The sequence below is a fragment of the Enhydra lutris genome, unplaced genomic scaffold (genome assembly GCF_002288905.1).
Source record: "Enhydra lutris kenyoni isolate GAN:26980312 unplaced genomic scaffold, ASM228890v2 scaffoldscaffold10, whole genome shotgun sequence".
Classification (NCBI taxonomy): domain Eukaryota; kingdom Metazoa; phylum Chordata; class Mammalia; order Carnivora; family Mustelidae; genus Enhydra; species Enhydra lutris.
In genome coordinates this window covers 12,438,967-12,462,743 of record NW_019154094.1, presented here as the reverse complement: position 1 = coordinate 12,462,743, position 23,777 = coordinate 12,438,967, and the positions used below count along the sequence as shown (strand labels likewise).

Sequence of the window (23,777 nt, the reverse complement as noted above, 5' to 3'; positions counted from 1 at the left end):
AAGAGAAGACATAAAGGGATCAATCCTCCTCTGTGCCCACATCTTCCAAGGCTGTTTCTCTGATACTTTGCTAGAGTCTATCTCCCTTCTCCCCTGGGGTGGCCCTTGCTCTGCACCTTCCCAAGGACACACAGTATTGTAGCATCAGTATGCCTATGACCATCTTTCCCACCCACCTGCTCTCTCGGCCCTGGCCACATCTTGACCACCAAACTGAGTAGGCTCTCATCTGTCACTGCTCTGTCCAGCCCACTAGACTGGTGGCCCAGCAAAATATTTAGGTTTGATTCTTTTCTTTTCTTTTCTTTTCTTTTTTTTTGCAGGTGATTCTGAAATACACTGATCTATCAAAAAAAAAAAAAAAATTCTGGATGCATGCTGGTCTGAATAAGCCCAAGAGACTTCTGATGTTGCCCATGACTCATAGGAAAACCAAAAGTCCCCTGCAAGGCTGACTCAGTCCTCTGGGTCTTAGGTTTGTCTGTGATCGTGAAAATGTTGGGCAGAGGCTGGAGAGGCGAATAGTCAGAGAAAGGGGCCAGTGGACCAGGCAAGGCAACCAGGGCTCATCAAACCACCATGTCCACTGCTTTTATCTTCAACGTGTATGTTGAAATTGAGTCCCATCTCTCCATCCTTCTTGCCACCGACTTAGTTTCAGCCACCACAATACCCTCCCTCCCCCCGACGAGGGTGAGCATCTCCTAAGCCCCCCTGCATGGACTGTGCCCCTGCCATCCACTGTTCAGGGTCCAGCCAAGGGGGTTCTTCTGCAACCAAAACCACCACTTGGCCTGGAATCCTCACAGCTCCTCTCCCCATGCCCTCTAGGATGATATCCAATGCTCCAGAATGCCACAGTCCCCATCAGTCTGCCTCTGCCTATGGCTCAGACCTCCCTCTCACCACTTCCCAACTCCCTCTGTACTGCTCTCCAGCTAGATCCAGCCAGCTGCTAACAATGTTATCACCATCCTTGCCTTCAGGCCCCTGCATCCCTCCCCCACTCCAACTGTTCCCAGCACTCTTCACCTCAGCTCAAAGTCCAGTGTCTCCCAGGACCAGAGGAGGCAGCAGCTCCTCTGGGACGTGTGCTGCCCAGTGCGGAGTTGGTTCAGGTCCTTCCTGTGCTCTCCTAGGCATCCTGCGGTCTCTCCGTCTCCACACCCATCACAGCATACTGCAAGTTTGTTGCTTACTTGCCTATGTCCCCCACTAGGTCCCAAGGTCTTCCGGAAAGAGGCTGCTTCTCCTTTGGCATCGAACCTGCCAGTGCCAGGAGAGTACCTGGCAGAAGGTTCACCACGAATAGTTGAATAGTCGAATGAGTAAACAGAGTAAGTGAACACACTGGGACCTATATTCATTTCATAAGCACGTGTATAACACATATTACGTGCCTGGCCAGTTCCAGACCCCATGGGAACATGAGCTCATTTTATCCTCAGAACAATCCCCTCCAGAGGCCCTATTTTTGCATTCATTTTTCATCACAGGAAACTGTGGTCAGGGAGGTTGAGTGACTTGTCCAAGGTCACACAGCTGACCGGGGAGGCTGTAGCGGAGACCGACCCTCGCCTCAGAGACTGCTCTGGTTCATGGACTGACATATCCTGGTGGCCCTGAGGCTGCCCCCAGTGGACAGGTGCTTGCCTGTGATGTGTCCTGCGAGGGCACAGGAAGGGATGACCACGAGGTGACCTGGGATCACAGTCAGCCACCTCCCTGCCATCCCACATTGAGCATAGCTGAACCTCGATGGTTAACTCTCAAAGGTCTCTTTCCACTAAATGTACAGGAAGGTACTGTTTATATTTGTATCTGAGCCTGGATGAAGCAGGCTCCATTTCCTGACACGGGCATTCCAGTCATAGGACCCCCAATCCTGCCGCAATGGTAGGAGTCCGGGAATTCCCTTCACCTGTCTCAGTTCCCCCCAAACCCTCTTCCCGGAATGTAGCTAGAAACGGAGACACCCCAGGAGAGGCTTTCTGGGAGAAGCAAGCAGGCATTTGGGTCCTTGGGCTTTTGATTCAATTTGGAGTGTGTGTGTGTGTGGTGTGGTGTGGTGTGTCTTCCTTCTAGAGGATGCTCTAGACTTGTCTCTGGCAAAGTGCAACCGCAGGGCTACCTAGGGTGAATGGTGCGCCTTTGTCAGACTTTGGTTTTGTAGTCATTGGGTCCAATAGGGAGCAGCCACTGCGGCTATGATAAGTATCCCCCTGACTTGCTCCTCAGGGGGGTCTCTGTCCTTCCAGAGAGAGACACACCCAAAATGTAAATGTAAATGGGATCCCGGAGCATCCTGGTTGGAGGCCTGCAGGTCAGCCAGTCATTTGGGATTTCTGACCCTGGCCAGCTGCATGAGCACTCCTCCCTGAGAAATCCCCAGCCACAGCCCAGAGAAATGCCAGCTGCTGGGTGGCCTTCTACCAGGCCATCACCTCTAGGAGGGGCTCAGTGGCACAAGAACAGGGGAAGACCCCATCCCAAGGAGAAAGGGGCAGGGAGGCCGACGAGGACTTGCAGCCAAAGCCCCGTCTGGCTGAGCCAAACTACTTTCTTGTCTCCATATTCCGAGCATATCAGGGCTCCCCTCTGCCCTGCAAACACCCACAGAGAATGCGGAAGCGGCACCTGGGGAGCCCGTTCAGAAATGCACGTGCCCACCGCTTGGTTTTAAAAGTCGACGGAGGATCGGAAAGGTTCAGGCACCTTCTCGGCAAAGTGCAGTGGTCAGCCTGGCAGCGCGGTGGGCATTATTAAATTACGGTGCTCAAGAGCCCATGGTGTCAACCTTTCTACTTGCATTCTTTGGGTCTTATCATTTAGGATTATGTAAAAATGACAGCTGCTTATAATTATTTGGAGGTTGGATTGCAATAATTAAAACCATCTGCCTTTATCTTACCGCTACCAAACTTAACCCGGAGAGGTGGGGTCTACTGAACTTCAAAGAGGGAAGCAAGAAATAAAAGAAAAACTCCGCACATTACTAACAAATTTCTTGTGATTCATTTAAATGTATAACCAGTTATTCCAACAGCCTTCAAACCTTTAATTATCTTTTAAATATATATAATTTGGGACTGCTAATTAGATAGCAATTTAATGCCCTCATGGGGATTCAGATACACTATCTTTCTAAAATGTAAACTCCCGGAGGAATAATCATTGGCATTCAAATGATTGAATTCTTCAGTTATTCAAATGAGTGGGGCATTTTCACTGTTGGAATCATCTGAATAGTCTGCTGTCAGCCCCAGCTGTAGGGTTTACAGGGCTCCTCAAGCAAGCAGGGGTAAGGCTGGCTTTCTCCCTGTCCAAGACCAGCCCCTGGAGAGAAACCAGCCGGGCTCCTGGGGAAAGCCTAGCAACACTCGCACAGCTCAGTTAAGTCTCCTCTGAGACACAGATGGTTCTGTTTTCCTATTTTAAGGAGGAGCAAACTTTCCTGGAATTTACAGTTATGAAAGCTTTAAGGCTTGCTTTGCAGGCCTTCTCCATGCTGGTCTGCCCGCTATTGTCGGGGCAGTTAACATTTTAATTAAGAACTCCCTCCCTGCGACAGGCTGCTGCAGATGGAGGAGGTGAGGGCTTCCACTTCCTGTGTATTCCTACCCCCGTGGAGATGGTCCTTTAAATCATATAAAGATGTGCATCACATGTAGAAAAGCAATTGATCAATGGATGACACCGGGCAATGATGGAAGCCAGCTCTCCCATCTCAGACCCTCCATAGGGCCAGGGTTTGCATTCCTGAGCTGGGGCTAGTAGCAAGCAGCTGAGGCTCATTTCCCCCAGGAGGGGAAGGAGGTGCAGACAAATCTATAGGAATTTTTAAGAGATCATTATTCAACACATTGCATGTAATTACATTTTGATGAGCTTTTTATTGCTAATTCATCATCCAAGATGGGGCACTCTAGATATGAAATTAATCTAGTAAAACAAAGGTCAGAGTGCGTCCAGTGTAAAGAAAGGCTTTGTCCTCATCAAATCTTTTCGCCAAACAATAAAGCAGCAGAGGATGTTATCTCTAAACCAGATTTCCTTAAAACGCCTGCCTTTGATTATTAACAGCACAAAGCCCTTGTTCCCTGGTACTTCTGAGCGCAAATGCGGATTCTCCAAGTAGGCTGGTGTGATGTGAGTTCACGCACAGGGGTCTGAAAGGAACAGAAAATGTGGCGGATGGCCAAGGGTGGAGTGGGGGCACACAAAAGTGCATCTGATGCTCTAGGCTACGGCAAATCAGTTTTTGCAGAGAAACACGGGTCCGCTGGGGTTCCGAATTGAGTTTTCCCTCTGAAGCAGCCCCAGAGACCAGGATTCAAGAGCAAGGTATTCACTTGGGAGGGGTTCCACGGAAATGCCTGTGGGGACATGGCCAAGTGACTCAGACACCAAGAAAGACAGGCAGCCAACACTAGGGGCATCGTCAAGCCCCCTGGCGCTGTGGGCTGGATCGCAGTCCCACCGCAGGGCTCCAGGGGGCGCTGCCAAAGCGGCACCTGGAGATACCGGGCTTGGGAGGTGGGAGTGCTCGCCAGTCTTCTAATTCCCTGGCACCTCTGGCCTGCTGTGTGCCTCAGAGGAGCGCACTCCAGAAGACAGGGGAAGTCTTCAGCGGGGTGCCGGCATCTGCAAGCCAGGCTGGTGTGTGTGGAAAACGGCAGGGACCGAAGGGACAAGGGCAGAGTGTCACATGCTTCCCTAAGCTTCTTCCCAAGTAGGACCCTATCAAAAGAAGCTCCAGTCACCTCCCCTGGTGCTTCAGAAGTCTGTCCTAGATGTACCAACAGGTTCCAGACACGCGACATCTTGAACATCCCAAGCCTCAGTGTCTTTGTTTACACTGTTCCTTCAGCCTCAGTGAGTCTCCGAACAGCTTTGCACGGTGGTTTTTTTTCCCTCCTCCCTCAAGGCTGAGCTAAACATGCCATTCCCAGGAAGGGCTCTCCCTGACCATCCAGCTAAGGGAGGGGCCTCTCCCTACTTTTTTGTTTTCTCAGATCCTTGTTTCTTTTGGAGAGTTGATCCAAAATGTGTAGTGCTTTTTTATTTGTTTGTTTACTTGGGAGCTTTAAAAAAATCTGCAGGAGATTGTAAACAGGAAATGAAGGGGAATTATGTCTGTCTTATCTTAGGGCCAGATCTCCAGCATCTGATAGAGCACGTGAGATGTGCCGAATGACTACATGCCAGGTGAAGGAGGGATGGTGGGTGGGAGGGAGGGGAGGAGGGAAGGGAGGGAGGGAAGGGAGGGAGGGCAGGCTCACGCATCAGCAGTGGGAGAAGGAGCTGGTTATGCATCTGGCGTCTGAAGGGCCCTTTGCTGCTCCCAGCTGTGCTGGCCTGGATTGCAGACGGTGACCTCAAGCTTCTAGGCTGCACACCAGCTCCCCGAGGCCTCCTCCAGCCACCCCTTCCACAGCAAGACACCAAGTCCTTTTACAAAGTCTACTTCTTATCGGTATTTCCACCCTGGTGCTTAAGAATATAGCCTGTCATCAGTTTCCAAGATGTGAGTCTTGTCTCCCCACCGACTCACCACTCTCTGTCTTCCGCTGGGTACCCCACCAGGCCATGGATATACACGGGGGAGCAGAACACAACCCGATCCGCATTCATGTGGATTGCCCTGCCATCAGGGGCAGATGCGTCAAGATATTTTTATAATGTAGTGCAGAGGCCAAACTCAAAGTCCTATGCAAGAATCCTGGTTGGATGGGGGGGGAGGTGGTTGGCGGGTGGAAGGGGTGCAGACAGGTCCCTGAGAGCTGGGGTCAGAACCACACCCAGCAGAGGCTCCCAGACTTGGGGATTTCAGGGCTGTACGGGCTAGGCTGCTGTCGTTGTAAGCAACAGGTCTCAGTTTCTTAATCCCTCGAGCAAAAGGGGAATTTACTGGAAGGGTATATGGAAGCTCTCTGCTCCCACTGCTCCTAGAAATAACTACCTACAGGAATAATCAAGGCACTAATGGGGCGTCTCTTGCTCTTCCTTCCCTTCCTTCCTCCCTCCTCCTTCCCATTGCTTTCCTTCCATCCTTCCATCCTTCCTTCTTGCTTTCTTTGTTGGCAGAGTCAGAGCTTAAGAAAAGCAAACCTTCGGTCTACTCTTACCTTTGTATCAGTCAGGCCCCCAGCAGGAAGCACATGGCATAGTCACGCTGGCTAATTAAGGAAGGTTTAATAAAGAGGCTATTGTAACGGGCAGTGTGGGCAGGCTGAGGGAGAGGAGAAGAAACGGTGCACTCTGCTCCCCAGGAGCAGTGGGGCCCTTCTAGCACTCTGCCTGAAGGGACAGAGCCCCCAGAGAGAGAGAGAGCTACAGAGACGGCGAGGCTGATGTGGCTTTAGACTGGGTGCAGCCAGTTCGGGGGACACAGGGCTGAATGTGTACCCACCCCACCGGCCTTTCTCTCCCTCTTGCAGGGGGAGGGGCCCACTCGCCAAACCCCACCCAGTGCCCAGCGTAGAGGATCCGCTGCTGAGTGCCGTCTGGACCAGTGTGTCGGGGCAGAGAGCAGAGCAGAAGGGGAAAAGTGTCTGCAGGAGCTAAGGGAGGCTCTCCAGCCCGAACTGCACTCTGCCAAAGAACCTTATAACACTGCTTCCTAATTAAGGACCTCCTTTCAATGGAATGGATTTAACTTTATGAAAAATGACCAGATGTCATTGTCTATCATCATCCTTTTCTTTCCCTTTCCCCAGAAAATGGGCCCAAATTTGCTTTCTGACCGATAGTTCTTGACCAAGGCATTAGCTACTCCCTCTAGGGTGGTCACCACCTCGCAGGACACTTAAGAAGACAAAACACGCACAGATGCTCTCCTGGAGTCTGAGAGTGGACCCGCTAGGTAACCCCATGCCCTTGCTGCCAGTCCCCCCACCTGCTCAACTCCATCTACGCTCTGAGTGCCCAAGCACACGCCCAGCACAGAACCTGGGGACCCAGCAGCTATTTCCGGGACACAGGGTAGCTTCTGCCCACCAGATCCTGGCACACCATGACCTTGCCTCCTTCCGGGGCTCTCAAGGTGAAAACGCTGCCTGCTCGGGGCTGCTCCTGGAACCCAAGTGTCCAGACCAGGGAAGCGCAAACAGTGCCTCCAGCAATTTCCTCCAGAGGAAGGCATGCAAGGCTCTGTCTTCTCCTTTGCCAAATGATGTATTTAAAAAAGAACGGGCTTGCTACACGGGGGTCCCACAGCCTTGTTTATTTTTTCTCAGAGAAAACACTCCTCTGAACAGATACACTTACTGGGCATCTCTTAATTCTTTCTCTGAAACGAAACGGAATCGATTCAGACCAGGCCGGAGCTGGTGTCGCCTGGGTTTTGTTCTGAGAAGGTGCCGGGGCAGGGACACCATCTGCGCGGGGACACGGCAAACGGCAGTGCCCGGGCGCCACCTACTGGGGAGTCTTCTTCAGTTCCTCAGCAGCCTGAGAGGAGGGCGAGAGGGAATTCTACCTAGCCCGTGAGAGAAAGGTTGGAAGGGACGTGAAACCAACAGGCTCCTGCATGGTTCTGAGACCAGAGCAAGAAGTCGTGTGTCTGGGGTGCCCGGGTGGCTCCGTGGGTTAAAGCCTCTGCCTTCGGCTCGGGTCATGATCCCAGGGTCCTGGGATCGTGCCCCGCATCGGGCTCTCTGCTCTGCGGGGAGCCTGCTTCCTCCTCTCTCTCTGCTTGCCTCTCTGCCTACTTGTGATCTCTGTCTGTCAAATAAATAAATAAAATCTTAAAAAAAAATAAAGAAGTCGTGTGTCTAGTCAGGGCTGAGGACAGCCATTCTGAGGAGAGCGTGGGGACTCTCCTGACCGGGGGAAAAATATCCTCTAGGGGATGGGTGGATGCAGTTGGTGTGCATGCCACCTCCTCTGGGAAGCCCTCCTGCATTTCAAGGCACCTTTCCTCAAGAAAAACATTTAACTTAGCATTTAACTGCCACTGTGAGCCCGTAGCTCCTCTTGGCCTTTCTCTAGCTGTCAGGAAACTCTTGCTTTGTGCAGTGAGCTTCTGTGGGGAGAGACACCCTTTTACCTACTTCTACATCCCGATGAGCTAGCACAGTGCTGGACTCTAGGAGCACCTGATGAACCGCTGCAGGCCAGCGGGAGGGCAGAGGGAGAGGCAGAATGAGGAAGGACTGGCCAATCACGTGTAATTCAGTTTCTGTGCCTGATAGGGCAAGCACTCAATACACGTTTGATGAGTGAATGTGTGGCATCTGCACTTCTCATTTATTGTGGGAAATTGGTACCCAGACATGTAGTCATCAACATCATTCAAACATCTTCAAAATCATTCAACAAATATCTACTGACTCTCTTCTGTGCAGTAGCAAAACCCCAGGAACCCACAAGCGACAGGAGGGGAAAATTTGAACACATCAACAATTCCCAGGGGTGATTAGTGATCCAAGGAAACGAGAGCAAGGGATATGATGGGGGGTGAGGAGGGAAGGGAGTGGCTCACAGCTAGGAGTTTGGGTTTCACACTAAATGGCAGTCAGGGGCCCTGCCATCTGATTGTCAGATTGCCATCTGACCTGCAGAGTGAATAATGCCAGGGCTGGGTGAGGGGGTGGGGCAAAGCCAGGTCTCCAGAGAGGAGCGGAAAGGGGACTGCAGCCATCTGGGAGAGACAGAAGAAGGGTCCCCCTGGCCAGGGTGTAGAGACAGGAGAGGTGGGAGGGCTCTGGGCACATTCTGCAGCCAGATCCAATCAAACGTGGCAGCGGGGGGATGGGGATGGGCATGGGGAGGCCACGCCCACACCTGTTGACCAAGAAAGAACCCTTCCCATTTGCCCTGAGTAGGTGTGGATGAGGGGAAGAAATGAAGGGCAATGAACCGAGGTGTCTCCAGTGCAGGGATGACCAAAACGATAAAACCATGAGATGTGTGGGAGGGGAGCCAGCCCCTGCATAACCCAAAGATCTACCCAGATGTGATGAAGATCACATCTCAGCCCCACATCAACAGTTCTGACAACGATACAAAGGCTCTTCACGTGATCCACTGCTTGAGCTAAATCAGTCGGATCTGGACAAGGGTTCTACCTGTGCCCCCAACTTCTAAGTTCCTATTTAAACAGTGTTTGATATGTACAGTCTCCTTTGCATTTAACATACATTTACATGCGCTGATGGGAATGTCCACTTAATTCCACAGGAGAGGAATCCAGCATAAGAATGTATTTATCAGCACGTCCACGTGTTAACTCACTTCTGCAACAGCCCATCTAGAACACATGGGCAATAGCAGAAGGACAAAGACAAATGACCCTCCCAGAGGTCCACAAGAACAAAATGGCAGAATGAGTGCGACAGTCAAGGAGTGCCCCACGGGCAAGGCTGGTGAGGTCAGACAGAACGCAGGCTGTGGACAGCCAGCCAGCGGCTGGTATGGCAACACTGCATCCCAGAGGGCATGGAAAGAGTCTGTAATCGGTGGGAAGACGGCACACGTATCTGCACCACTGGGGCTCCTGCAAGAGTGGACGTGAGTTTGGCAGAACAACAGACATGGCTGGGGTGTCTGAGCATTCTGATTTTAGAAAACCCGACAGCTCGGGCTCCCCCCAGGTGGCTAAGGCTTCCCACCTGCTGGCTGGGGCTGTGCAGTGTGGTGGAGGAAGGCTGCGTGGCTTAGGAGTGAACTCACATGGCTGAAACCGCCAGAGCCGCATGACCAAAGCCAGGAGCCCATCTGCTCTGACCATTGACCTTATGTTCCTGAATTCTGAACAACTCCCAGCTTCCACCCCACAGCCTGTGAGGGTGAGACTGAGGCCACAAGGGAAGGACCAACTAACCACCCACCATTTGCACAGACTACCAGGATGGAATAGCAACAGGAGCTGCTGCTGCTGGTGGAGTTGGTTCCAGCCCACTTTAAGGAAAGGGTCCAAAATGTCTGGTCACACTCTTGACCTGCACTGTCCCATCTGCTAGCATCAAGCCACACGTGGTTCTGGAACACCTGAAATGTGGCTAGGTCTAAATGAGATGTCGTGAAAGCATGAAAGACACATCGGATTTCAAAGGTTAGTTAAGAAAATAATGGAAAATAGCACATTAGTAATTTTTTTTTTTTTTTTTGGTTTTTTGTTGAAACTCTGTGATTCTGGATATACGGGGTAGCCAAAATATATTCTTAAACTGCATTCCACCTGTTTCTCTTTTGCTTTTTTCAGATGTGGCCACCAGAAAATTCTAAATGACATAAGCAGCTCATGTGTGTGGCTGATGTTATACCTTTACTGGATGGTGCTCGTCTAGCCAGATCTTAACTGCCATCGTCCAGTTGAGGACCCTGTTGTTCACCCATGTGGCTGCAGAGACCGGGCCGCTTGGTTCCCCACCACTCTGCCTCCCACTTCCTGAAGATCACCAGCCAGCAGAGCTGAACTCAGCACATGGCACTTGCTCTGGGTTAGGGCTCCTGGTTCTGAAACTTCTTAGTCACCTTATCCCTTTATCACTGGGGGGATCGCCGCCTTCCCCACAGAGATCTGTACCTCCTTGGCCTGGCATGCACATCGGTTTACAGTCTGACTGCAGAATGCCTTCTCCACACACCTTCTGCCCAGGCCTGAACCCACAGGTGCCCTTCCTTTGAGCCTCTGGGCCCTTGCACAGAACCGACTGCTAGGTTTCCTATTATATTAGTTAAAGAAAGTTTTCACACATGCAACTAGCACCACGCGTGTCATAGAAGTAGTCATCAGCAGACGTAAGAACACACTAAAACCAACAACGGGATTAACAAACACACAGAAATGCACCCTCCCTAGTAATGTCTACAGTTCCGTATGCACCCAAAGTGCAAAATCTTATCTATCCCTTTAGATGTTGAGTTCTTTGAGACCGGGCACATCTCTGCAACCACCCTGAGCACTTTGCTGGGTCTAGAACTCAGTGGGCACCCTGCAAACACAGAAGGAATGAATGGAGTTTTCTCTCCTTCATCCCCACCTCCCAACTCATCGACTCACAGCACCCAGCAGCTGATGCGACTGGCAAATTTTCATCCAGAAGAGAAACCCTCCAGCATCCTTCACCATCTTCCCGGCTTGCAGACGCAGAGCAAACAGCTTTTGGCAGATGTCAATGCGGTCTCCGTGGAAATGAGTCCTGCCCCAGGCTTCTCGGTGGAGCCCTGCCTGTGTTGTGGCTCCCGGGAAGGAGACTGATTTGTGTTCTTTGGGTGGTTTGACCAGGTCCACATTCCAGGCCTCCTTGGGGAAGGAAATCAACTCAGATGACCCTCCCTTCGAAGAGGCAGGGGCAGATGGATCACTACACTTCCAACAAAAATCAGATCATGCTAACGGGGGTGCCTTCCCAGTTTTATTTCCCTCAATGCCCTGTTGGGCAAGAGAAAAAGAGATACAGTCAGGGCTCCATATTTTAAGGAAAAATAAAATCCATAGATATTTGGAAGACATGGGGGAAAATAAAGCATGAGAAAATGAAATCTAACAGTAACTATACTCTGAAATATTTTTAACCTGAATGCTCGTGAGTGGTATAGGTCTAGAAGAGAACTTCCAGATGTCTAAGAACTACCCGAACAGCATTCCTCAAGGTCTAATTTGAGTCCCTCTTGCTGTGATGTTGCCCCACTCCCCCACTCCCCAACTCTGAGGGACTGACAATGTGTCCCCCAGGCCAGCACAGGACCCAGCATACCTGGACCCAGGTAAAAGGGTGCTGCGTGAACGCCAGTCTTCCAGAAGTCACAAGGTGCTAGCAAAGATAGAGAGGTCGAGAGACACTTGGAGAAAGACTAAGGAGAGCCTGGCTATCAACAGAAAAGTATTATTTTAGCAGTTTTGCCAATGAAACCAAAGCAAGTCTGCTGAGTGAGAGTGCCTGTGTCTGAGTTGTTTTTGGAGACGCCTCATGATTCACACCCAAGTCACCCAAGATTTAAGAAAATACTGGATAAAATCAAGCCAAATATGAAGTTCAAGAGAAAGATTTTATTGGACAAATTAGAAAAATATTGGTATTGTGCTTCAGAGAAACCCACTTCTTTCCTCTGGCTACAGGGGCAAGAAACAGCCCCAGTGGTGGAGGGAGAGGGAATCGGAGTTATCAGACGTGAGCGTGCACCCTTCCCCCCGTGCTGCCCGCAACCCCACACTCATCCCCGCTGTGGAAATCTGGCATGCCTGGCCAGAACCAAGGGGGGCGTCCATTGATTATCAGGACTCGATGATACAGCTGGGTATGGGAGAGGCGAGTCGGGCTGGAAGGAGGGTTCCCTGTCCCCAGGGAGGCAGGGAGCACGGCTGGCTGTCCCTGGCGGTGCAGGAGGGGCCTGGGCAGGGGAGACTGATGTCTGGAGCAGATACCAGGTTTCCAGGGCAAGCCCACAAGTTACGTTTTCCAGAAGGACCCAAAATAAGTGGAAATGAACAGTGGCTTTGGAGGGCCCCTTCTTTGGCTCATCTTCTGAGTCCCTGCTGAGTGCAGAGGGAGCTGGTACTTAGGGGGAAGGAGGGGGGCAAACGTCTGCCCTTGTTGTCGAGGTAAGCAAAACTGAGATGAACTAACCACTTGTGCACGTCAGCACCGGAAGTGGTCCATCCACGTGGACGGACGCTTAGCTACCATTTTTATCACTATTACCTATCACTCTCCTGTTACCACAATTCCTACTCACTTTTACTGATAGTTTAAAAGCAGACAAACAGCAACAACGAACTTTAGTTTCCACACATGGCACGGCTGCCAGAGAACCTCTTGTACAGTCGTCATCTACCTGTCTTCCAGACCCCAGGTGGCCTAGAAAACCGACACCGTGTGTGTGTGTGTGTGTGTGTGTGTGTGTGTGTGTGTGTGTACAATCCCTCACCAATGTTTATCATAGGAATCAAAGCAACCTATTCATCAAAAAGGATCCTTTGGATCCTCCTAAGCTGCCACCACCACCACATTCTCCAACCTTTATAGAAGCCGAGCACAGATCGACAGAGCCAACGGAACAGAAACAGGAGGCTGGGATAACCCCCTCAGGCCCCATGACGTCCTGGGGCCTGCTTTGTCACACAAGGCTTTTTGCACGCATGACTCCATTTACTCTGACAACAAAACTATGGTCTCTGTATGAGGGCTATGGCAGGATCCAAGAGAACATGAAGCTCAGAGAGGCTACGTGACTCCGGGTCACACAGCTAGGACGTGGCAGGACAAGAGTCAAGGGCCAGCTGTGTGTTGCTGAAGCTGAGTTCCTCCCGCTTCACCACTGTCTTTTGCCCAAGAGGAAAACATCAGACTCAAGGCAGAGTCCACACCACTTACGGACCACACTCAGGTGGATGCATTCACGGAACCCTCGACAGCTGGCATCACGCCAGGTAAGTACCTCACGAAGTCAGAGTCAGAGATAGATAAATGGCCCAGTCATTCCTTATGTTTTTTTTTTTTAAGATTTATTTTATATTTTAGAGAGAGAGAGAGCATGTGCATGAGAGAGTGAGGGGAGGAGCCGAGGGAGAGGATCTTCAGGCAGAGTCCCCACCGAGCCTGGAGCCTGATGTGGGGTTCCATCTCACGACCCATGAGATCATCACCTGAGCAGAAACCAAGAGTCAGAGGCTCAACTGACTGAGCCCCCCGGGCAGACCCCTTATGTTCTTACCACAGATCAGTTGCAAAATGATACATCTGGTTTGGATTTGCACAGGTGAGATGCTGGGGCCCTGGCCTGGGCCGTCCCATTTATGGGAACTTGACCCTGGCCATCACTTCTGGTGAAACCATCCATAACTATATGGATGAGCAGTGAGAAGAACAGAAAGGACTTGTATTGGTGAGCACTTGTGCTGTCATGGGATGATGGGTGCTAGTTGCTTGCCCTGCTTTTCTAGAAGCCTTCCATCTGCCCCCTCAGTGGCCACAGCTCTGGAAAGTGCATCGAATGGACTATTTGCAAACAAGCCATCTGCTGCATGACCAGGACACGTAACAGACCCGGAAGGCACTGTCAGTCTGCTGTGCAGAGGGGAGCTACTCATGTCCACTGCTGCAGAGAAAAGTTACCTTGGTGACTTCCGGTGCCTGGTTCCATTTCATTCCCTTTTAAAAAGCTGATAAATAGGAAGGAAATTCATAGGAAGGATCCAGGCTTGATTGTTTTACTGACTCTGATCCACTCCAACTTGGAATGAATAAGCATTAGGAGCCCATACTCCCCCACAGACACATAACTCCTTCCACCCCCAACAGAGAAGCCTCACAGAGTGTCTTGGACACGGAGAACAGGCTGAGCTTTTTAGACTCAAATATATTTTTAGACCTAAACATCTTCCAGAAATTAGTAGCCTTTTCCAATCAAACTTTTCAATAATTCTGAGTTATATTACAATTCTGGAGTTAGCTGACCAGTTAACCCAACCCCTTTCTGATAAAAAAGATTGGCAAAATCAAATATTATCCTAAGTCCCATCTGAAAGCATGCATATGGGATCCACATGGTGTGGCCAAGACTCAATAACAGCGGGGCGATTAGAGCAAAGTTGGATGATGACGCCCTTCGAGGATGAGCTCTTTCTAGACAACCACCCTGGCGAGAAGCAAACCGGTCCTCGCAACGCCACACCAGCCGACATTTGCCCGGCAGACCCCGAGCCACTATTTTCTGCCCACAATGAGAGAAACAAGGATGTGTGGGGTGGGAGCGTGCAAGCAAACACGGGTGTGTGTGGCTATAGAAAACCACTGACACTTTCTTAACTCGCAAAAGCAAAGCGTACGATAATTATTTTTTTACGATTTTGTATCTTCTGTAAAATTAGCTAAACACACTCAAACCCAAAGGGTTGTCCTTCTTTCAACACGTTGCCACTCGTGCAGAGACAACTGACACGCTCCCCGCAATGCCCCTCCAGAGTCCATAGGGGAGACCGTCAGCAGCCTGGTGCCTCCCACCCACCGAGCCGGCCTGCCCCGCCTCTCGGATTCCTCTGAATGCTCCAGGCAGGCTCTCCCCAGGGGGCAGGGTGAACAAGGACACCATGGCCCCTCCTAGACCCACCGGACTCACTTCAGAAGGAAAATGGTTTACACATCAGGTCATCAAACAATGCTACTGGATATGGCTTCGGCAGGGAATGGAGAAAACTGCCACTGTTCAATTAAACAAAAAAGGTATTGTTGAATATCTTCAACACAGGAGGCACAGAGCTTAGGCCATAGAATTCAGGGGCAAATACCACCGTAATGAATTACCAGGGATCCTGGGTCTAATTTGTTGTGTCCAATGTAACTTGTAATAAGTGGGTCTTGTTGGAGTGTGAGGGATCATTTGTTACATAAAGGTACCCGTTATGATGGGTTTAAATGTCTGGAGTTAAAATTTTTTTTGCATGTGTTGGCAGATGTGAAATAAATAAATAAAGGCACATAGATATATATTGATTTCTGTATCAGAGAATGATAGTAAATATATTTATCCTCCATCACTTACGCGTTACGTGTCAAAATAATATAAATTGAACTTTCAAGGCAAACGCTGCTGCAAAGTGTCCTCTCTGTAGAACCAAAGAAAATCTCTTAAAATCATCAAAGGAGAAACATAGAAATAGGCATTTCTCTTACCAGTGGTCTGAGTTCTGGATGCGTCAGGATATATCCATTATTTGTGATTGCAAAGGCATAACCGTGAATCCCTAACTGTAAGAAGAAGTGAGAAAGGAACCTTCATTAGCTGGCTCCCCAGTGAATTCACAAAGCATAAAGCAGCCTGACATTCAGTAATTTACAGCTTAAACTTGGCATTCATAACCCTTATCAGCACAATATTTCATTAAAATGAATGCAAGGCGTTGATCCTTGACATTTGGTAGAAATGAAGACCTGTCCCGGGATAAGCTCAGCAAATAGCACAATTTAAAATGTCACATCCCCATGTTGGTATCCAAGGGCCTTCCTTTGATTTATTTAAAACAAAAACAATTCTTTTTTTTTTTTTTTTTTTTAAAGAAAGTAGCTGACATTTCTGGTCATACCCTCTGTCAACGCGAACAGAGTCTTATCCATCTCCCTGTGTCTTCCATCCCCCGTGATAAGGAAAGCAAAGAGGAGGCCTCCTCTGATTCACATCTAGACTTCCTACAAGTCCACACCCGTAAGGGCCATCTTGAGTATGCACGAGACAGTCATTTTCCATAATTCTTCATGGATAAAAGTGTCCCCACCAGCCCAGACAGGAGCCTGCCAACCCCTTTTTATATCCTTTCGTCTTTAACTTTGGAGGCTGCCAAGCTTTTCCATGCATGCTTCCATCGACACAAAGCCTGGGTCATTTTCTATGCAGAGTCTCACTTAATTTATGTTTTCTGACTAAAGGGGACTATGGGAAATAGTTTGAGAGCAATGAAATGTTTTATTAGCTTTAGAAAGTATGTAATCAAATTTAACACTGCACTTATTTAAATAATAATCCCAGCTTTTTGACAATATTTCTATTACACAGTTGACTGCACCCATTGGCTACAATAAATCTCCCTACAAATCATTCCTGTATTCAAATGGCCCCTGGCATAAAACCCATACTGATCTCTCTCTCACTGAAGAAAGAAAATGTAACCCACTTTGCCAGAGTCATGAAAGGAGGGCGGGGGGGATCCCTCTATTTTTTCCGACAAGTTATTTCATAGTTCTGAGCCCTCAGTGTTCTTTTTCTTTCAAATTCTCTGCCACTCACATTCTTGAATATGATACTATTAAATGATCCAGACAACAGAGTTTACAAACCAAGAATGACCCTGTCTGCTTGTTAGCTTAACGTCAAGGTGATGTGGAATTAACTTCAGAGAATTTAGCACCGACAATTAAAAGTTTCCCTTGCATTACATAAGGCAAATATGCCCGTGGTCGTCAAGGGCGACAGACATTTTCTCCTGGAGTTACCTTGCCCAGCAAGTCTTAATAAGATTCTACAAGACTCTAATGATAAAGTGTATTTCATTATGCTGTGAAAGATAAACCAGAGATTTCCTATCCTTTGAGATGTATATCGTCTCTTTCATCTTGTCTCTTGGAAAAATGTCAGACACAGTCAACACTGCATTAATTACCATTATTATGTCCCAGTTTAATACAGACTCGAGGGGTCAAAAAGGACTCCGAGAGACTGACTTTTTTCCATTAAAGGCAAGAGTGGTATTTGATTGGAAATGCAAACTCAAAATTCGACCAAACAAGTAATATTTTATAGTTGCTAATATATGCAGGGCCTTCTAACGCATTTTACTTCAGTTCTTGGTTTGCTTGTAGGAAGTAATACTCAGAAGAAGGTAGAACTCCTTGTATATGGTCTCTTTAAACTCTCTAATTTTCTTGTATGGTACTAATCAAAATGATGACTATTGTTTGTGAGGTTGATGATAAGGAATCAAGATATCCATCAAGCAAGGTCTTTGGTTATTTCATGCCTGCCTCGCCGCCTGAGTATAAGGTTCCTTGATGGCCAAGGTCATACCATGTGGTCAAACTGGTGGTTGGGAGGGAAGGAAGAGGAGGAGGGATGGGAGAAAGTGGAAAAGCAGGAAATGGGAAACAATGAAGGGAATGGACTCAAGCGCAGATCCCACACAGCTGACCGAAATCCTGCTTCCTCCCCTGGAATGCAAAGGCTGAGCTGACTTCCCACCCAGTGTCCTCTGCTCATTGTGGAACCACTATCTCCGCCTCCCCGTTGCCCATTGGTGCCGCTTCTGGAATCTGCTTTTGCTGTGCCCCTGCCCCCCACCAAGATGCCACCAGAACAGAACTCCCTTCTTTACTGTGGCCACTGGCCACCTGATGGCTGGCCATGTCCTACAGAAAGCTCTCTTGAATCTTGCCAGTTTTATTGGCCAACTGCCCTCCCTCCCTACACTCTCAATTTCCTCAGCTTCCAGGCCCCATACACCCAGGTATCCTCCTTTTCATAGGATCCCCATCCTCTGCCCACCCTCAAGCACTCTTTTTCCCCAAGCTTCTATCCCAGGACCCATCGTCTGCTTTAGCTCTCTCCCCCAGTACGCCTCAGCAAGCACCCAGATGCTGCTGATCCCAGGTCAGTACTCCAGCCATAGCCTCTCCCCTCATTGGCAGGTCCAAGTGTCCAACAGTGTGTTGGGCATCTCTACCTGGACATCCCCCAAGTGCCTCAGACTCACCCAGCCCAACATGGTGGGTGCTGCTCCTTCTGCTCCTCTCTGAGGGAGAACCACCCATCCACCCAGAGTCCCAAGTTAGAAGCCAGAGCATCAGCCTTGGACTTCTTCCTTTCTTTCATTCCCAACTTCTTAATCCAAGTAATCACTACTTTTTCTTGCAGAAATTACTCAGTTTCATTGCTGCTTCCCAACCCCACCATCCATGTTGATTTAATGTAATAGATTTCCACAGTGATCCTAACTGCCCTTCATGTCTCAAACAGAGGCCCCAACAAAGCCATCCTCCAGATTGATCAAGGTCAAAAACAACTGTGACCCTGTAGCTCCCCTGTATAAAACCCACTAAAGATCTCTTTCACATACAAGATAAAATCCATAGGGCTATCCGTCAGGTGTCCTGGTCCTGGTCCCTACCTAAGTACCCTTCTCTATCTCCTTCCACGCTTTACATCTTAGGGCACACGGCCATGACAACAACCCCCTTGCAGTTTTCTCTCCCACCCACACCTTTACTCATAAACACCAGCTGTCTAGAGCGCCTCTCCTTTCCATCTCCCCCAGCTAATTCTCGCCTAAGCTCAGCATCAGGACCATGTCCTATATAAAGCCTCTCCTGACTCTTCCCACTGCTCCCTCCTTTCCATACCATGTTTCCATAAAAGCCTGAGCATTTTTCCACTACTATCTTCACCCTAATGCGTGAAAATAGGACACCTACTTCTCTGCCTCTCAGCCCCAGCTGGTTCTTTCTCTCCTCTGCCTTGTTCTCCATGAGGCAGTACCTGCCCCATCGAAACGGGCTCTTTGTAGGCATGGAGCATCTCACTCATCTTTGACTTCTACAGTCCTTTGCATAACACTTGGCACGTGGCAGTGCTCCAGGAAGGATTGTGAGTATTTAAGACATTTGTTGCTTTACCCAAATATTGTCTAGTTCATCTTTAAAGCTTGAACTAAAGTAGTACTACAAATGAGCTGAAAAGGGGAGCCATGGCAGGTGCACAGTGGGCCCTCGGGAAAGGCTGGACCTGAGAAAGTCATCCTGACATTCAGAAACTATCTGGCTGAAGTCTTCCCCAGGAGAACAAAACATCACAATGTTGTGTTGCTTGGTTGGTGGCACATGGACATAACTTAATGGAGACGTAAGAAGAGAAATCCCAAGTAAGTCTCAAAACACATTCTGGGGATGAACTTTTCAGAAAACCAAAAGCTTACAGTAAGACAATGCCCAACCTTTGTTGTTGGCCACACATCGGTATCACGATGAAATCTCTCATTTTTCTTTCATTTGAACTAGAACCAGTCTTCCTGTCCATTCTACCATGCAATCCCACAGAGTAATAGGAACAAATCAGACACAAGGCCTTCCAGCACTGGGGGCTGCCAAAAGGGCCCTCATCCTGAAGCATGTTCTCCTGGAGGCCGGGAGCCTCGTGGTCCAACACCCCAGGGAAGGAGGTACTTCCTTTCCAAGTGCAGAGCGTTTGGCCTAATGAAGTGACTCCAATTATAAAATGGCTCATTATGTTAACAGAGGCTGTGGTGTCTGGAAGTTATTGCTGGGGTGTCTGGAATTCTTAATAAAAATTACAGGAAGTCTGATTGCTTGTGGGAAAATCTATGAAGCTAAGGGTAAAGAAAGAATTCTATCTTCTGGGAAAACCCCAAGAGCCAAGAGCTGACTCATCTTTACAAGGTGTTAATCAGGAGGAAAAGGTGTGATCCACACTCCGCTCCCTGGAGCCCTCTTCTCCTGGATGAGAGAAGCATGCTCAGCCGCGGCTGTCCCTGGCTGACGTGCACCCCCTTTCCCAAGCCTCTCTGTGGGAACCTAGGAGGGCTGACTCGGGCTCAGGTAGGTCATACCTGCGTCTCCACTTCCCAGCCTGACCCATGGGAAAGCACGTGGCAGAAAGGCCTCTAAGTCAGGCACTGGCTGGTGAATTTTCTGTGGCCCATTGTCCTCTGCTCTGTGGTTAGACTTTATTCCACTCATCTTGGATCAGCTGAGTTATGTTGAGAAAGTCATTTTAAGCATCCTCAACTAAGAGTAGGGCCGAGTAACACCCACTTTAGGGGAGGGTAGCAATGATTCAACGGGAATGGGCCCTTTAAAGCCCTTTTACCATACCAAACACACAGTAAAAAGCTCATTGAATGTTTTATTGCCTTATTTGATTCTAACTCTTGTATTATTTTTAGTATTTTAACTATCATTTCAACTGCTACTATTATTACTGCCGTTTATTGTTCCTAATGGCTTCAGGGTAATAGCGGTTGAAATCCTACATTGCTAGTTGTGAGACTTGGCATGCTATTTAAGCTTTGGGTGCCTCAGTTTCCTTAACACAGGGGTGATGCCAGCATTCACCTATGATTAAGGGAGATGATGCTGTAAAGAGCTCGGCACGTTGACCGGTAGAGGAAACTCTGAGGACAGAGAGACACACGGGGTCATCAGTATCATTTCCCTATCATGTTCCTACTGGCTGGAGTGTCGGGCACATAACCAGTGGTGGCTCTGTGCTTGGGTTTCTACATCTTCTCACAGGAAATAAGAGGCTGAAGAGATGTTTGGAAACATTCTCTAAAGATGGGCTGCCCTTCCTTCAACACTGAGCCAGGAACCCTGGGCATCTGGGTTCGGGCATTTCAATACAAGTAAGGTCCACTATCTTGAGGGACCTCAGATCCCTCGCTCATTCCCCGGGCTTTTCGCCCCCAGGGGAGCTACATAGTTTCCAACACTTGACTATGTGGGTTAGGGTCAGCCAGCTGTCCCATCATGCCTCTGGAACTTAACTCCCAACTGTAGAAGCCTTGTGGGTAGATGACACGGGCTGTCAGAGGCCCAGGGTGGCAGGAGGACAGAGGGCCTTTGTCATCTCAGTGAACCCAACCAGGAATGTTCTTTTGCTAAAGAGACTACCTTTTGGGAGCCTAGACACCTGATTTTAGCTCAGAGTTCACGTCCTCTTGTTATGAAGTTGGCCTTCTAATCTGATCAGCTATGTGGCATGAGCATATGGGAATAGACAAGCCTTGCTTGTTCAAAGACGTTTCTTTTCCTACAGGTGGAACAGGTGCTAAGGGCCAGACAGAAAGTGCTGGGAAGAATCAGACTCTGCAGATTCTGAGATGCCTGGGCCATTATGCAGGGGTGGCCCTGATCTTCTGGATGGTGGCCATGGTGCTGGGAGGATTCCAGAAGGCAGGGGCGCCCATTGCCCCAGGCTGAACCATCCTATGGTCCTCACTCTAGTGGTCCCTCATCTTCCCGTGCACTGTTTAGCTTTCTTAAAAAAACAAAACAGACCCAAAACAAAACCAGAGTATAGAGCAAAGACGATTTTAGGTGGCATGTGGGCCTGGTATTGAATGCATTAGCCAGGATCACTAGCGAGAGCCAGCTCTTTTTAAATTTCTTCCGTCCTTCCAATTATATAAAAAAGAAAAGTTTCCACTTTGTCTATCTCTCACACTCGCCTTTTATATTACCTTAAAAATGAGAGAACAGACCTCAAGTTCAGAACTTTAGATTATAAAACAATCATTTAATACTATTTATTTTTTGATTTATATATATATATTTACAATTCTTCTAGAGTGGCTGAGGACACTGGCTTTCCTTTGAAAATGGTGATAAAATGGTGATACAGTGTTTCCCATTAAAATGTAATTAAGTGAGGGCGTCTGGGTGGCTCAGTGGGTTAAAGCCTCTGCCTTCAGCTCAGATCATGATCTCAGGGTCCTGGGATCGAACCCCATATCGGGCTCTCTGCTCAGCGGGGAGCCTGCTTCCCGTTCTCTCTCTGCCTGCCTCTCTGCCTACTTGTGATCTCTGTCTGTCAAATAAATAAATAAATAAATAAATAAATAAAAATGTAATTAAGTGGAGAAAGTTTCAATGAAGTTCAAAATGAAAGTTTCAAAAGTTCATTTGCAAATGAACTATTATGTAAACAACGGTACGGATGGCACAGAAGCCTGACAACAAATCATGCAGTGTTATGTGAATGGCTTAGATATTCCTTAAGCTCGTGGGTCTAGGAGTTACACAGACCTGGCTGGAATCACACTCACCACTTCCTACTGATGTGGCCCCAAGCTCAGTGGACAGATGCCACAGGAACCAGAGTTTCCTTAGGAGTAGGATGGATACAACAGCACTGAACTTGCCTAAGGGACACCTGGTACCATGATGTGGGTCACACACTTTGCACAGTGCCAGGTCCTGGCAAATGTTATCTGCTAATCCTACAGCACAAGACACAGTGTGTGTCTTTTGTAAACAGCCATTTTATGCATCTCTCACTTTGCCTCCAACCAGCTGAGAGGAGACTTGATTTGGCCGCAGCTGTCTGCTCAGCTGAGTTGCTCAGATGAGAGTTTGCTGGGATGTCTGGTGATGGGCTGAGCCATTGGCTTCCCCTTGTCCTGACCCTCTGTCCAAAGGTAAGCCTGTCCTTGTTGTCAACTGCCTACCACATATACCTTGTATTATAAGCCTTTCCTCATGTCTTTCAAAATTCTTGGAAAACCCCATTTTGAAAAGTGGCAGAAGATCCCAGAATGTGGTCAGCTAGTCATTCAATTCACAGTTTGTTTGGTTGGGCCTTCTACTTTAGCGAGGGTTCAGTGGACATGAAGCCCACGAGTGCCCGTGCTTGGCATGGGGAAGGTATTAACAGCTCTCTGCTGGCAGCATCCCACACGGAAGAGGGCCCAAGGCTGTGAGTCATACCCGTCCTCTTGGCCAGTGTGTCGCCATCATTCCCAGTTAATGATAATGATAATGGTCAATTCTTCCTGCCTGTCTGTGAGCAGGTTGTACTGTTGTCACCACTTGATGGAAGAACTAAAGATTTGAGAGAATTGTCCACTCAGAGCTCCTCAGGAATGGAGCTGGGATCCCGGTGTTATCTGCTTCCAGAGTACTAACCCTTGTCTTCCTCCTGCTGAGGCCCAAGAAGGTCCCTGACCCCTCACAACTGTGGTGAATCAGGCTCGGCACATCAGGGAGGGAGGTGGTAAGGAAGGGGCCCTGTTAGCCAGTCAGCAATCTCAGATTCCTGGCCTAAAGGAGCTCGCTTGCCTCCAGTTGGGGTCAAAGGGAGTGCTTGTCCATCCAAGAGTGGGTCAAAGAAGACATGAGCAGGCCCGTTTGCCGGGTGCTGGGGGGAGAGGGCACGGGTGTGGTTTCAACCCTTGTGCATTGGGATGGCCCACAAGGGCCACCTCTGTCCCCAAATGCAAAACTAAAAGAACTGAAGGAACAGTGCTGGGAACAGAGTACCGGGAATGCAGTGTAGGCTAGATAAAGGGGCAAGCGTGGCCTCCCTCTCTCCCTGATGCAGGGCTGGCCTTGCACGCAGAGCAGGGTTCTGGCATTTCCATTCTGTTTCTGAGTTCCTTCCTTCTGTGCTCTTTCTCCTTGCAACACTCTTATGCTGGTGTAGGCTCCCAAAGCAGTGGCCCACTAAGCTTACTGCGTCCTCTTTCTTCCAAAATTACCTACTCCACCCTCTTGATTGCCCCCAGAGTTAAAAAAAGAAACTTAGAATTTTCTTAGTGGATTTTAATTAAG

The 23,777-nt window shown here is 48.9% G+C and overlaps 1 protein-coding gene across 1 annotated transcript in view; it reads right to left on the bottom strand.

The window, feature by feature from the left end:
• The window catches only part of LOC111144138 (calcium voltage-gated channel auxiliary subunit alpha2delta 3), an 868,443-nt gene that overhangs the window by 195,680 nt on the left and 648,986 nt on the right, over positions 1 to 23,777 (bottom strand). The window contains exon 17 of the mRNA XM_022498297.1: positions 15,621 to 15,695. Within this exon, the coding sequence (XP_022354005.1) occupies positions 15,621 to 15,695 (75 nt within the window). The remainder of the gene's footprint in view (positions 1 to 15,620; positions 15,696 to 23,777) is intronic.